At 40.4% G+C, this 14,085-nt stretch overlaps 1 protein-coding gene across 1 annotated transcript; it reads left to right on the top strand.

The window, feature by feature from the left end:
* The first annotated feature begins 6,073 nt into the window (after positions 1-6,073).
* Positions 6,074-9,907, top strand: si:dkey-90l8.3 (LIM domain transcription factor LMO4-B). The gene is given in 5 exon segments (XM_022209844.2): positions 6,074-6,335; positions 6,431-6,471; positions 6,474-6,526; positions 6,882-7,040; positions 8,715-9,907. Coding segments are annotated over 5 exon segments (477 nt in total). The 5' UTR covers positions 6,074-6,120; the 3' UTR covers positions 8,724-9,907.
* Positions 9,908-14,085: the final 4,178 nt, after the last annotated feature.

Genomic DNA, 14,085 nt, shown 5'->3' with positions numbered 1-14,085 from the left:
AAAAGTAACAATAAATAAAAATTTATTGAAAATTAAATAATCAAAATCAGCCATCACTTTTGAATTGTTGATTAACATAATTATTTAAAAAAACAAACTAATGAAATAGTGCTGGACAAAAATGATGGTACCCATAACTTAATATTTTGTTGCACAACCTTTTGAGGCAATCACTGCAATTAAACGATTTCTGTATTTGTCAATGAGCGTTCTGCAGCTGTCAACAGGTATTTTGGCCCACTCCTCATGAGCAAACAGCTCCAGTTGTCTCAGGTTTGATGGGTGTCTTCTCCAAATGGCATGTTTCAGCTCCTTCCACATATGTTCAATGGGATTCAGATCTGGGCTCATAGAAGGCCACTTTAGAATAGTCCAACGCTTTTCTCTCAGCCATTCTTGGGTGTTTTTGGCTGTGTGTTTTGGATCGTTGTCCTGTTGGAAGACCCATGACCTGCGACTGAGACCAAGCTTTCTGACACTAGGCAGCACATTTCTCTCCAGAATGCCTTGATAGTCTTCAGATTTCATGGTACCTTGCACACTTTCAAGACACCCTGTGCCAGATGCAGCAAAGCAGCCCCAAAACATTACTGAGCCTCCTCCATGTTTCACCGTAGGGACAGTGTTCTTTTCTTCGTATGCTTGGTTTTTGAGTCTATGAACATAGAGTTGATGTGCCTTACCAAAAAGCTCCAGTTTGGTCTCATCTGTCCAAAGGACATTCTCCCAGAAGCTTTGTGGCTTGTCAACATGCATTTTTGCAAATTCCAGTCTGGCTTTTTTATGAGTTTTTTTCAGCAGTGGTGTCCTCCTTGGTCGTCTCCCATGAAGTCCACTTTGGCTCAAACAACGACGAATGGTGCGATCTGACACTGATGTACCTTGGCCTTGGAGTTCACCTTTAATTTCTTTGGAGGTTGCTCTGGGCTCTTTGGATACAATTCCAACGATCCGTCTCTTCAATTTGTCATCAATTTTCCTCTTGCGGCCACGTCCAGGGAGGTTGGCTACTGTCCCGTGGGTCTTGAACTTCTGAATAATATGAGCCACTGTTGTCACAGGAACTTCAAGCTGTTTAGAGATGGTCTTATAGCCTTTACCTTTAAGATGTTTGTCTATCATTTTTTTTCGGATGCCCTGGGACAATTCTCTCCTTCGCTTTCTGTTGTCCATGTTCAGTGTGGTACACACCTTTTCACCAAACAGCAGGGTGACTACTTGTCTCCCTTTAAATAGGCAGACTGACTGATTATGAGTTTGGAAACACCTGTGATGTCAATTAAATGACACACCTGAGTTAATCATGTCACTCTGGTCAAATAGTTTTCAATCTTTTATAGAGGTACCATCATTTTTGTCCAGGCCTGTTTCATTAGTTTGTTTTTTTAAATAATTATGTTAATCAACAATTCAAAAGTAATGGCTGTTTTTGATTATTTAATTTTCAATAAATTTTTATTTATTGTTACTTTTGTGAGTTTCAAGTGATTTCAGTGAGAATTGTGGGTTTTTCCTTCTTTAACTGAGGGGTACCAACAATTTTGTCCACGTGTGTATGTGACCAGTGCATGTCACTAACTTTGTGTATCCTCATCCTGTAGCTATCTCTGGCTGTGGAGTCACACATTTCTCATTTCTGGCCTCACTATCCTATCTAGTGTTTATTGCTCTCTTGTAACTTGTTTATGTGTTTTCTTCTGTTTAATTTCCTCTTCACCCTCACACTAATCAGTCAATCAGGAAGATGCCTTGTCTTCCTGAGCCTGGTTCTGTTGGAGGTTCCTGCCTATTCAAAGGGAGTATTTTCTTTCTGACACTGAAGAACGGCTCAGAGGGAGCCATTTGGATCCGATGATAGAATTATACTATGAACAGCTTCAGTTATTATAATTTTAAAAACACAGATCAGGCCAAAGATCTGGATGTAGTCATGGACTCAGACCTGACCTTTCAAAACCATTCCAAACTCAGCTTACTAACACCTGAAGAATATTTCCAGGATTAAAGGATTCATGTCTCAGCAGGACCTTGAAAAACTGGTCCATGCGTTTATCTTCAGTCCATTAGATTACAGAAACAGTGTCTTTACAGCTGCAGCTGATCCAGAACGCTGCTGCTTGAGTTGTCACCAAGACTAAAAAGTCGCTCACATCGTTCCAGGTTTGAGGTCTTTGCACCGACTTCTGGCCTCTCAGAGGATAGACTTTAAAAGCTTTTGTTGGGTTATAGAGCTCTGAATGGTTTAGGGCCTGAGTGTATCAGTGAGCTCCTTTTATGAACCATCCGGATCGCTCAGACCCTCTGGTCCAGATCTGCTCTCTGTTCCCAGGATCAGAACCAAAAATGAAGAAGCAGCTTTCAGTTTTTATGCTCCACACATTTGGAACAAACTTCCAGAAAACTGCAGGTCTAAGTTGAAAGCTTATTTATTTACTGTTGCCTTTGATTAATGACTGTCTTCATACCACCACTGCACTGTCATTTGTAAAATGATTTTATTTTAGCTCTCTTTTTTATCTTAGTTTTAATTTCTTTGTTTTTATTATAACATGTCATGTTGATTTTATTGCTTAAATTATGTTGTTTCTATGATTTTAATGTATGCTTTTACATCATCTTTGTAATTCATTTCTTTGCCATGTGCCTTGTGCATGCGTTTGCTGTATACACTACCTTTCAAAATGTTTTGTTTTCTTTTAAACCTTTGCTTACTTCATGTAAATGTGTTGAAAATCATATTGTCACGTATTCAAACATGCAAAAGGTCTCTTCCCCTAACCTTGTAATGACTACTCCAGTGTAGTCAGCTACACTAGAGCTGTTGCCATGACAACATGATCTACAAAAATGCCGTTAGCCATGTTTACATGTAACTGTTTACCAAATTTGAGGCAAAACTCTTTTTCTTCAAATCTTCTCATTTAGTTCCTTATTTTTTAACAGATTTATATTTTATCGTGTCACTCCTGTGACTCCATACTCCAGTGCCACAGAAGGTCTTTCATACCAGTTTCAACACAGTTCTAAGTAGCTGGAGTCCTCATTTAATGTGCAACTGCATTTTTTTTCATGATGCTGATTTAACTCAGTGACATTATACTCCTATTGTAAAAATTGTTGACAGTCCTGTTGCTTATTATTACTCGGGTGACCCCAGAGTTTTGAACGGTAGTGTAAATAACCTATAATCTAAAATAATGTATGACGAGTTAACACACATTTCTTTAAGAAATAAAATTGATCGACCAAAACAACAGAAAAATATTGAATTAAAATGAAAATAATAAGGGTCAATATATAATTGTGAGACTTTTTGTATCATAATTGACATTTTTTTCTGTTTTCAGGCTTAAAATCAACATGGCCGCCTGTAACCAAACACCACATGACATTTTTACAGAAAGATTTTTCTAAATATTATTTATACAATTGAGTAAAATTGAAATTGAAAGTTATTTACAAAGATATTGTAGTAAAACTGTTGACTACTCTACATTAAATAAGTCAGAAAGCCTTGGAGTCTTCCAGTCTTTTCCTGAGGAGGAAATGACATCATGTGGAGCAGGTCATGTGATCTGGAATTAACACACTTCATGGAGAGGTGTTTTTGAACGGGGAACTTAGTGGAAAGTGATTTCTTGGACACAGATAGAATTTGTTATTTTTTTAATGTATAGTTTGATATATTGCCAAAAATAAACATCTGTCATATTGGCTCAACTTAATTAAAAAAACACAATAAAAAATATTTTTGAATCAGCTCATTTTATTATTATTTAGCTAAATGGAAGGTGGTTGTTATTAAATTTGGGCGGTTATTTAGTTGACATTTTAGTGATATCCAGTCATTTTTTTAATTAATAAGTGATTGTTTCCATAATAAATAATTATGAAAGTTGCACAGATATAATCATAGTGGACAAAAAAAACCATATTTCTTCTTTTAATAAAATGTATGTGAGATATATCCCATGAACTTCAAAAGTCTTTCAATTATACATTGACTGGTAACATGTAAAAGGTAAGAGTTAAAGTACTGGAAGATTGGAGCAGATTTGATAGAAATAAGCAGGATAACTACCAGGATAAGTCCACAGAGGGCTGAGCTGTTTGCTGCATATTAATCAGTCTGATAAACTCATAAATCATTCTGACTGAGGACACGCCCCCTGCCCGCCTATTGGCTGATGCCCGCCTCCTGTCGGTTGCGTCCCGTCCTGCTAATTTAAATAGCCGCTTGCGCAATTTAGTGAATAGAGACCCTGTCAAAAGCCAGAGGAAGAGATCTCTGCGTGTTGATAGACGGACAGCAGTGACAGAAGAGAGGCAGGAGCTGAGTCACGTCCCCTCCTAACCGCTACATGTAGTCATTTATCCGCCGAGCTGGACGTCGGGGAGACTTTCTCAACTATTACCGTCACCGAGCCGTCCCGGGCTTAACGCGCTTCTGCTTTGCCTTTTTTCTTCTTCTTCTGGAAAGCTATGGAGACCGGAGCATGTCACGTCTAAGTGCGGCTTTACAACTCTGCTGCCTGTGAATATTTCTCCTCAAAGTTCTCTCGGCAGGAGGAAAAGCTTTTGTCTCCGGCGAGGTAACATCTCTTCCTCCTGTTAATTTCTCCCTCCATGTCAGCCAGCAGCCCAGTTCACAGCCAGAAGCAGTCTGGAGATCAGTTTAGCAGAAAAACACACTTCACAGAGCCTTCCCTCTCACATTATGTTAATACCTGTTTAACAGCAGTCACATCAATAGTAAGATCACTGTGGATGTATTGAAGTTATTACAGCTAAACTTCTATATTTACACTGCATGTGCTGCTGATTGTGTACAGAAAAGAAGTATCAGTGAAAAGATTAAGTTAAATGTGTGGTGTGTGTGTGTGTGTGTGTGTGTGTATAGTAAATAGCAATAGTAAAGAGACATTCTAAGGTGTTATCAATCATTTATTGAAGGTTTATGTTGAGAAGACTATACCGTTCAAAAGTTTGGGGTCACTCAGACATTTTTTTTCATGTTTTCCATCAAACTCACACTTTATCCATGTGCCAACATAACTGCACAAGGGTTTTCTAATCATCAATGAGCCTTTCAACACCATTAGCTAACACAATGTAGCATTAGAACACAGGAGTGATGGTTGCTGGAAATGTTCCTCTGTACCCCTATGGAGATATTCCATAAAAAATCAGCCGTTTACAGCTAGATAGTCATTTAGCACATTAACAGAGTCTACACTGGATTTATCATTCATTTAGTGTCATCTTCATTAGAAAAAAATGCTTTTTCTTCCAAAACAAGGACATTTCTGAGTGACCCTCAACTTTTGAATGGTAGTGTAATAAATACAGTAAAAATAAAGCAACATATATCAAAATCCAGTAAAAAAATATAGTAAAAATATAAAAATGCAGTAAAAATATAGAAAAATACAGTAAAAATAGAAAAAATGCAGTGAAATGTAGTAAAAATAAAGAAAAATACAGTAAAATGTCGTGAAAATGCAGTAAAAGTATAGAAAAAACTTGTAAAAATGCAGTAAAAATATTGTAAAAAAACAATAAATAGTCTTGTATAAATATAGTAAAATATGGTAAAAAATATAGTAAAAATCTCGTAAAATACAGTGAACACAATAGAAATATCATAAAATGTTGTAACACACAAAGTGTACGAGAGAGATCATCTCAGGGCACTTCACATAGAAAGGTCAAGTCCTCATAATATTATATAGAGAAACGCCAAATCTGGACAATTCCCCTTAGAGAAAGCTATTTGCCAACAGTAAAAGTCACTTTTTTTCTTTCTTTTGTTTCTCAGGAAGTTTAGTCAACCTGTCACACCGTTAAAGTCTCTCTGTTATCAGTCATTTGCAGTCATGCTGAATCCTCCTGTTGGTTTTACTGAGTCATTTTAAATTTAATCAAAATGGTTTATTACTACCTTAGGATTATTACAATGCTAATATCCTCTAGAAACAAATATATTTTGCATAATATGTACAAGTGTTGAAGACATTTCCAGGAAACGGTGCATTTAGAAGTGTTCATGTCGCCTGTAAAAGTTGATAAAGTGAATGTTCCTGTCAAACTGTGTCCAGGCCTCTGAGGGCCCACATCAGCATGGTGAACAGCCAGGCGTCAGGCGTGCCACCAGCCCCCAGGTCGTGTGCTGGATGTGGTGGAAAGATCGCCGACCGCTTCCTGCTCTTCTCCATGGAGCGGTACTGGCACACGCGCTGCCTCAAGTGCTCGTGCTGCCAGGCCCAGCTGGGGGACATCGGCACGACCTGCTACAGCAAAGGAGGCATGATTCTGTGTCGAAGCGACTACATCAGGTGAGAGGAGGCTAGAAAGGAGGGAGGAAGCTGCTGGTTTTAGATTGTTTTTCCAGGCCGTGCAGGCAGAGCAATCTGTGTTTTTGTGTTTGCAGACTGTTTGCGACACAGCGGGCGTGCAGCGCCTGCGGTCAGTCAATCCAGCCAACGAGATGGTGATGAGGGCGCAGGGAAATGTTTACCACCTCAAGGTAAATTCCCAGCTCTCACATCGTTGTGCTTTGTCTCCCACTGCTTGTTTGACAGAAACATCTGGGATTTGGAGGGTCGAGGAGACAAGAAAGGAGGAGATGGAATTACACTGCCTCATGTTCTCATTATTACATTTGGAGACTTATTCTAAGAGATTCATTGATGATTTTGCAGTGCCTCATATTTTCATTAAAATGCTTCTGTTCATTTATATCAGGTGACTTTAGTGACTAAATGTTTAGAATTTGAGGTTTATTTTAACTGAAGTCACTGTTCATGTGCTGTATGGCCTGATATTGGTCTGAATCAACGTTTTTGATCATTTATTGTTGTTTTTTTTCCACTGATTTGCAGTGTTTCAGCTGTGCCACCTGTAGAAACAGACTCATGCCTGGTGATCGCTTCCATTACATCAATGGTACAATCTTCTGTGAGCACGACAGACCCGGCGCTGCCTTGCTAAACAGCCACCTGCCTCCACTTCAGAGCAGCTCTGTGCTGACAGACCAGAAGGTGAATAAAGGCGCTGCTGACACAACACTACAGAACCGCCTGTATTTACAGCAGAGCGTAAATTCTTGTTGCATGAATATCACTCAGCTATAATGTGGATAATAAAATCTGTTGATTCCCCCTGGGAAAAATGACCTCAGCAGGACATGTTATTGCTATGAAGAAACTGAAGCAGTAAAGTGGGTAGAATGTGGATGCATGAGGTGCTGCATTCATAATGCAGCCATTAGAGTCGGTGCAGAAATGAAAAATATGACTATTATATGAAAAACAAACATAGAAGGATGCCTGAAAACGTTTAAGAAACAAAACAATATAGACATAAAGATGTTGGTATTAAGATCAAACTAACACATTTGCTTTAGCTCTGTACTTAGGGACAATTTTGAGGCAATTCTTCTACTCCGCTACATTTCACCAGATTAAGATATGCAAGGATTTATCAACAGAATGTAAGATTGTTACAAATTAGCCCCACCTTCACCAGATATACCTTTATAATATGTGTTTCTTAATAATGCATTGGTACTACATAAACAATTTTCTAAATTTAGTGTTGTTTTGCAGCGTAAACATCGTATCATTTTTCTCCACGACTAAAAACTTTGATATGATCACAAGATCAGTTTTTTGTAGATCTGAAATGCTACCTCGGTAGTGACCTGGCAGTACCTTTACTTTCATGAGCTACCAATGTTACACTGCTCTCTGTAACTATAATATGATACGTTCTTTTCTAACATGCTGTATATTGTTTATATGGAATAATTCAACTTCAAAAAGGTGTTACACAAAATAAATACCTTTATTTAAACATATGGGTGCATCTGCACCACTCAAAGTTTAGGGGCACTAAGAAATGTCCTTATTTTTGAAACAAAGGCTTTTTTTTCAATGAAGATAACATTAAATGAATAATAAATCCAGTCTGGACATTGTTAATGTGGTAAATGACTATTCTAGAAATGTTTTAACAGTAGTATAACTTTCAACATCTTCCTTAATCTCACTTTTTGGCAGCAGCAGGTTGTGGTTGCAGCCAAAACTGTAACCTAGCTAACATCAAATAGCACACAGAAGTCAGCAACTAGGTGGTCAACAGAGAAGAATATTTAACAACTAAAAAATGAAACATTTGCTTCTGGAGATGGTGAAGAGCAAAACAGAGCTTGAAGAGAGTTAATATTTGGCTTACATTCATTAGCTTGACACAAACTGGGCACAGGAATGTAAATAAAAACAATATTTAGCTGAATATGGAAAGTTTTAAAGAATTTGACTTCATTTTAATGGCAAAGTTAATGTGGTAAATGACTATTCTAGCTGTAAACGGCTGATTTTTAATGGAATATCTCCATAGGGGTACAAAGGAACATTTCCAGCAACCATCACTCCTGTGTTCTAATGCTACATTGTGTTAGCTAATGGTGCTGAAAGGCTCATTGATGATTAGAAAACCCTTGTGCAGTTATGTTAGCACATGGATAAAAGTGTGAGTTTTGATGGAAAACATGAAACTGTCTGGGTGACTCCAAACTTTTGAACAGTAGTGTAAGTTTAAAGATACTCTGAGACTTGCATAACTCTTGGATCTGGAGCTTTGTTTTGACAGAAGGCCATACAGGTGAACCTGTAGTGTGTGTTGAGACCATTTCTCTTCTTTCTGGTCTGCAGGTATGCTGAGTGGCAGCAGTGCCGTCATGTTCTCCTCCCGAGCTTCACCTCTCCTCAGTGCACTCCTCTCTCACTTCTGTCGACGTTGTTAATGTGGACCCAATCCCTCCCCAATCCCTGTCAGCCGGCCACCTCTCTTCTCCCGGACAGAACGTCGTTTCTCATTCAAGATATCCCGTTTCAGATTCTTTAATGCATACAAAGTCCTGTTTCTGTTGTGTTCAATGTTAAAGTGGTCTGTGCGTCATGCAGAGACTTACAGTTTGTGTGGACTGCATCGGCAAAAGGCTCCTTCTGGACTAAGAGAAGGCTTGAGGAAACGGTGACAAAGAAAGCAAGCAGCCACTAAGAAGGAACAAAAGAAGCTTGATTTGCATCTAATGGACTGCTGTAAATTGACTGTCAAAGCTTTGCTTATGCCATGTGGCACTGTTTCCCCTGAGCGTGTTTTTAATGAACTCTTGATCTCTCTCTTGTGTGTGTTAATCTGGAGATCCAGCACACTGACAACTGAAGATAAAAATGATGACTGTCAGGCAAAAAATGTTCAGTCATAGGAAACCCCTTACATGAGTTTACACAGCAGAAGCTTTTAGAAGCACGCATGGAAAACAAAAACCTGTGGCTGTTATCCACCATGACTGCCCTAAACAAAAAGAAGTCAAATGATCCAGTGAGGGTTTGTTGTTTTTCTTCTGTAGAGTTTTATTTCTTTATCAGGTGCCTGTTAAATGTATGGGGAAAAAAGTGGATTTAGAAACAACAGTCCTATTAAAAACGGTTTGGCTCTAACATGTTGCTGTCATTCAGAAGCCCCTCGGCAGTTTTCCAGCGGCGTTGTGTAGCATGGTAGCTGTTCCTGGCTCTCTCCTGCTCTTTAGCTCTATATGGTGAAAACATGCCTGATTACCCCAAGGAATGGAATTAGGGGGCTTGAGCTCTGACCATTTACAGAAGCAATTAAACATGAGCCCTGTATCTGTGCTGCTGGTGCTCCTGGGCGGCTGAACTTGGGGCATATCCTGTAGCTGACTGGCCCCGGTGGCTGCCTGCCTGCCTCCAATAAAGCCTAATCTGAAAGCAGGCTAATTAAAGGGGAGTGTCCCCCTCTACATCCAGGGCATTTGAAACAATCACATGTATTTAGTGTTTACCATGTACCAATTAAAGCTCGGCCTCTTTGTTCTCCTCCACTCTCTGCATGGCTCGAAAAATTATTTTCCTGTGCTGCATCTAATTTACTCTATCTTTGCGTGCCTTTTTAATGTTATGTTAAAACGTTAAGTCTCAGCATACCATCAGAGGTTGGGAGTTAATCTTAGTGTGCTGTGGTGCTGGAGTATGCAGCATGGAGGAAGCAGAAGATAGCATCTGCTCTACTTTCACACCTTGCCTGGGAGCATGGCAGCCATCAAACTTGCACCTTAATGCGCTTAGCTATTTAAAAATGTCCCACTTGTCGTGGAAGGTGCTGATACTGCATCAATTATTTATTCCACGTCTGATCAAGAAGCGTCACGCAAATTCATTAACGTATGCAAATGATCACAATTACAATTATCTTTGTATCGTGATGGTGAAGAAATAAAACCTCGGCACATTCCCGAGTCCCACCGCACCACAAGTTACACTTTGCATTCAAACTAATCAAGCCTCATCTGCCTTTTCCTAATTAGCCGGAACGTTTTCAGATGCCAATTAGCAGGTCTCATGAAAAGGCTCTTTGCCATGAGGCGTTGTCTTTTATCAGAGCTTCTGCAGGTGTGTGGCTCACCATGCAGCCTGTGTCATAGGAAAGTGTTTATTCCTGCTAATTAATCATATTAACACATGCAGATGAGTGTAATTGCCTGAGCTCCTCCACCTCATACTGTGTGAGGACACAAGAAGATGCCAGGATATTTTTACATGCTTTAATGATAAGGACGGTGAGGAGCGACGAAGCCGCCTTCTTCTTCTTGCCCAGACTCGTGTGACATAGATCCAAGATGGCTGCTTTCCTTGATGCTGATGGGCCTGCCTGTCGGCCAGAAGCTCTTTCTAATGACTCGGCCTTTCCGTGTGTGGAGGAGCCAGGCCGATCGTTTGGATCCCAGCGATGTGCTGGCGTTGGCTTCCACATCTCTGTGCAGTCTGCTTTGTGTCACCAGATGTGAGCTAAAGCGTGAGCGGCGGGGGAACACGACGGGTTACCTTAAACCGTTGTTAGGGATGATTTCAAAATCAAATCATTGAGCCTACAGGGTTTTCATTTTTAATTTGTCTGTCTTTAATTCTGAATGATTGATGTTTTCATCAACCTGCATGTTTGTAAAAATATAATTAATGGGCATTAAACTGTATTAGGACTATCATTCTCCTTTTCTTTGCATAATGTGGGATTCGTCGTCCACATCTTGAACGTGAGACCTGCCACCACACCACACAAGCATTTGTTGCAGTCACGAGAAATATCTCTGCTTCTGGCTCTTCAAAACCCTTTGTTACAGTTTTTCCATCTTGCTCTGGCAGTGCATGATGAATAAATTACAGCACATAAGGAAGTATTTTGGAGGACTGGAAGCAGCGACATTTCTCACAGGAATTACTTTGATGGGGAAAGAGACAATTGATATGTGACACTCTCTTAGTTTGTATCAGCAGCGTGCAGTTTGGAGGTTGGAAGCTTAACAACAAAGCCACAAATGACACGGTGAGTCCATGTCATTTTATTAATCTGTAAGCACTACAATGGAAAATCCATCCACCTGTGATGTGTTAAGATGGACAGTATGCTTGATTGAAATTGAAGTAAATGCCTCTTTTATGTGACCTTTTACACTGGAGTTGTTGCTGCTGTAGTCACAGTGCAGTATGTGCTGTTAGATTTGTGCCAGTGTCATCATCATCTGGGTTCTGTATCATGTTGTGAAGTTTGACTTTCTGTCTGTGATGCTTGTCATTATTCTTATTCTAAATACCCCGACCAACCAGAAAAGTAAAGTACATAGCCTTCTATCTGTCTTCAAAGACTTAGAACAGTAAAGTAAAAGCTTTCTTCTACTGAACATTATCTGTTGACTTGTATGAAAATGCCTTAGATTCATTACTTCCAGCCAAAACTTTGTATTCTCACCTAAAGCCAGCAGTTCTGAAATGACATCATGGACTTAAGCAATGAGCTGCGTGTTCATGATGCAACAGAGCTGCTGCTGTGTGTGGACTTTGTGCTCTAGATGAATGCTGATAGACGGGTCTTTTCCACCCTGAGGCGACGAGCTCAACGTTCATATGTTTGCTGTAAAACCGCCATCTGGTTGTCAACATTTTCAATATCCCAGCATGTAAATTCAATAGTAGTCTGTGGCATTTGTCTGTGCTGACAATCCTCCTGAAAGCAGCTCGGCCTACCAAAGCTATTTATGGTAACTTCCAATCCCTGAGCACCAAATGGCTGTTTAGAGCCAGCCACAGCAACTACCAACATGCACTTAATTTGTCATAACCATAGCGTGTTAAATGCTGCAATGATTTCTCAACCCTCTCTGAACTGGCAGAGGGCTCCAGCACTGTGCTGCATACTCTGCATTGTATGGGAGTGAAACATGAGACAGTGCTGGAACATGTAGGAAGTGAGGCATGTTGCAGCTATAACTCACTGCCTTCAGCAGGGGAGTAGAGCAGCTAATGACAAAGAGAGCGACTTTACAACTCCAAGCCTCATTCAGGAATGTCAAGGAGGGGAGAGGGAGAAAAGTTCTCCTGGCCAATCGGAACGCTTTGAATAATTAAAGTGATCGGCTTAATTAGCTCAATTACGTTAATTTGACCACGGAACACGGCCATATGGTGAAAGGAAACAAAAGAGGGGGGAACTAATTAAAAGTAAAATAATGAGGATTTTAATTAACTGGCTCCCCAGACAGTGGAGCGCAGGGATCAGGAGCCTGCTACCATAATTAAAGTGCTGTAACGCTGGCAACATCTCTCCTCTCTTTCTTATATCTGTGAGGGCTCTATCCATCTAATTAAATCTGTAAATAAATTAGCAACATTGAGGGTTCCTGCTTGACTTAACACCGCCTGCAATCCACCGCCTCCCCCCACCTTCCCAATAACACGCTCACCTTACTTTCAGCACACTGCACCACCCGCATGCAGGCAAAGGTTGAGCTGAGGTCTGTCATTAACGGAGGGATGTGGGTAGAGGATGGTGCGTGTCTCTTTCACTCTGTCACGTTTGTGCTGCCTGATGCTTGTGCTCGGTCTCGTTCATAACCCTGGATTCTGCTTTAAGGCTCTATCTGCTGGACACACCGGCTGACACAGGAGGCCAAAGCACAAGATGATGACGGCTTCATGTGTTTCCAGGCTGCAACCAGAGCTTCCATCCTACATCCCTCAGACATTAAAGCTCCATGTCTCTCTGCAGTCCTTCAGCAACACCTCCTCTGTGCTCTGCTCAACTTGCTCATGGCCTTTGTACTTTCTCCAATGTACGCACAGCCACTGTCAACCTGCAGCAGTCCCTGCCCTGTGGAAGCAGGAGCTTTTTCATTAAAACGCATTCAGATTGACAAGAGACTTATTTGCATATTAAATTAACAAGCACTTAAGAGTTCTGAGCGAGCTGTTAGACTGCCAGCTCTGAGTAAATGAGGAGCGAGTGAACGTTCCACTGTCATTACCCGCGGCTGTCAAAGTTGGACACGGTTGAGGAATGGTGTGTTCAAAGATAGGGAGGCACACAGAGGCAGATAAATGTGAAATATGTATCTTTTATTTTTATCTGTTTTCACAAAGCATGTAAATCTTTCATCCCAGCACATTAAAAAGGTTGCACCTCCGCTCTGGGTGATAGCGATGACGATGTTCCCAGCAGTGCCTGTGTGAGGTGAACACACAGGGGTGTTGTATCAATACCAACCTTAGCAGGCTGTGGGAGAAACCCAAGGGAGGGCTTCTCACCGCAGAGACTTACCGACAGCTGCAGGGCAACAGCAGAAGGCTGTTTGCAAAGTGATTGAAGCACCAGTTTACACCGTTTTTTCCTCAAGTGTTCCGCTGATAGAAAAAAAAAGGAAAAACACAGCATCAGCTCAATATCCAGACTGCACAGGATGAGGATGGTAGATCTGCTCTGTGATTTTACAGCAATGATAATAAATAGTTTATCTTGTAAACAAAAGTTCTCATTTTCATTTTGTTCTGACTTAACATTAAGCAGATAAATACTGAAATAAGGCAGTTTAATTAGAAAAGAAGTCTTGCAATTATACGGTTTACCAAGGAAACAAGTTCTAAATGGAGTCAGAACCTGCCAAAAACTTCCTGCTGCAAATCACTCCAGAAACTTTAACAAAGTTGCCTCTACTTTGCTTTTGTGTTTGAT

This window comes from Acanthochromis polyacanthus, chromosome 7 (genome assembly GCF_021347895.1).
Source record: "Acanthochromis polyacanthus isolate Apoly-LR-REF ecotype Palm Island chromosome 7, KAUST_Apoly_ChrSc, whole genome shotgun sequence".
NCBI classification, from domain to species: Eukaryota; Metazoa; Chordata; class Actinopteri; family Pomacentridae; genus Acanthochromis; species Acanthochromis polyacanthus.
The sequence above is the reverse complement of the archived record's forward strand: the minus strand, read 5'-3'. Positions and strand labels throughout refer to the sequence as shown.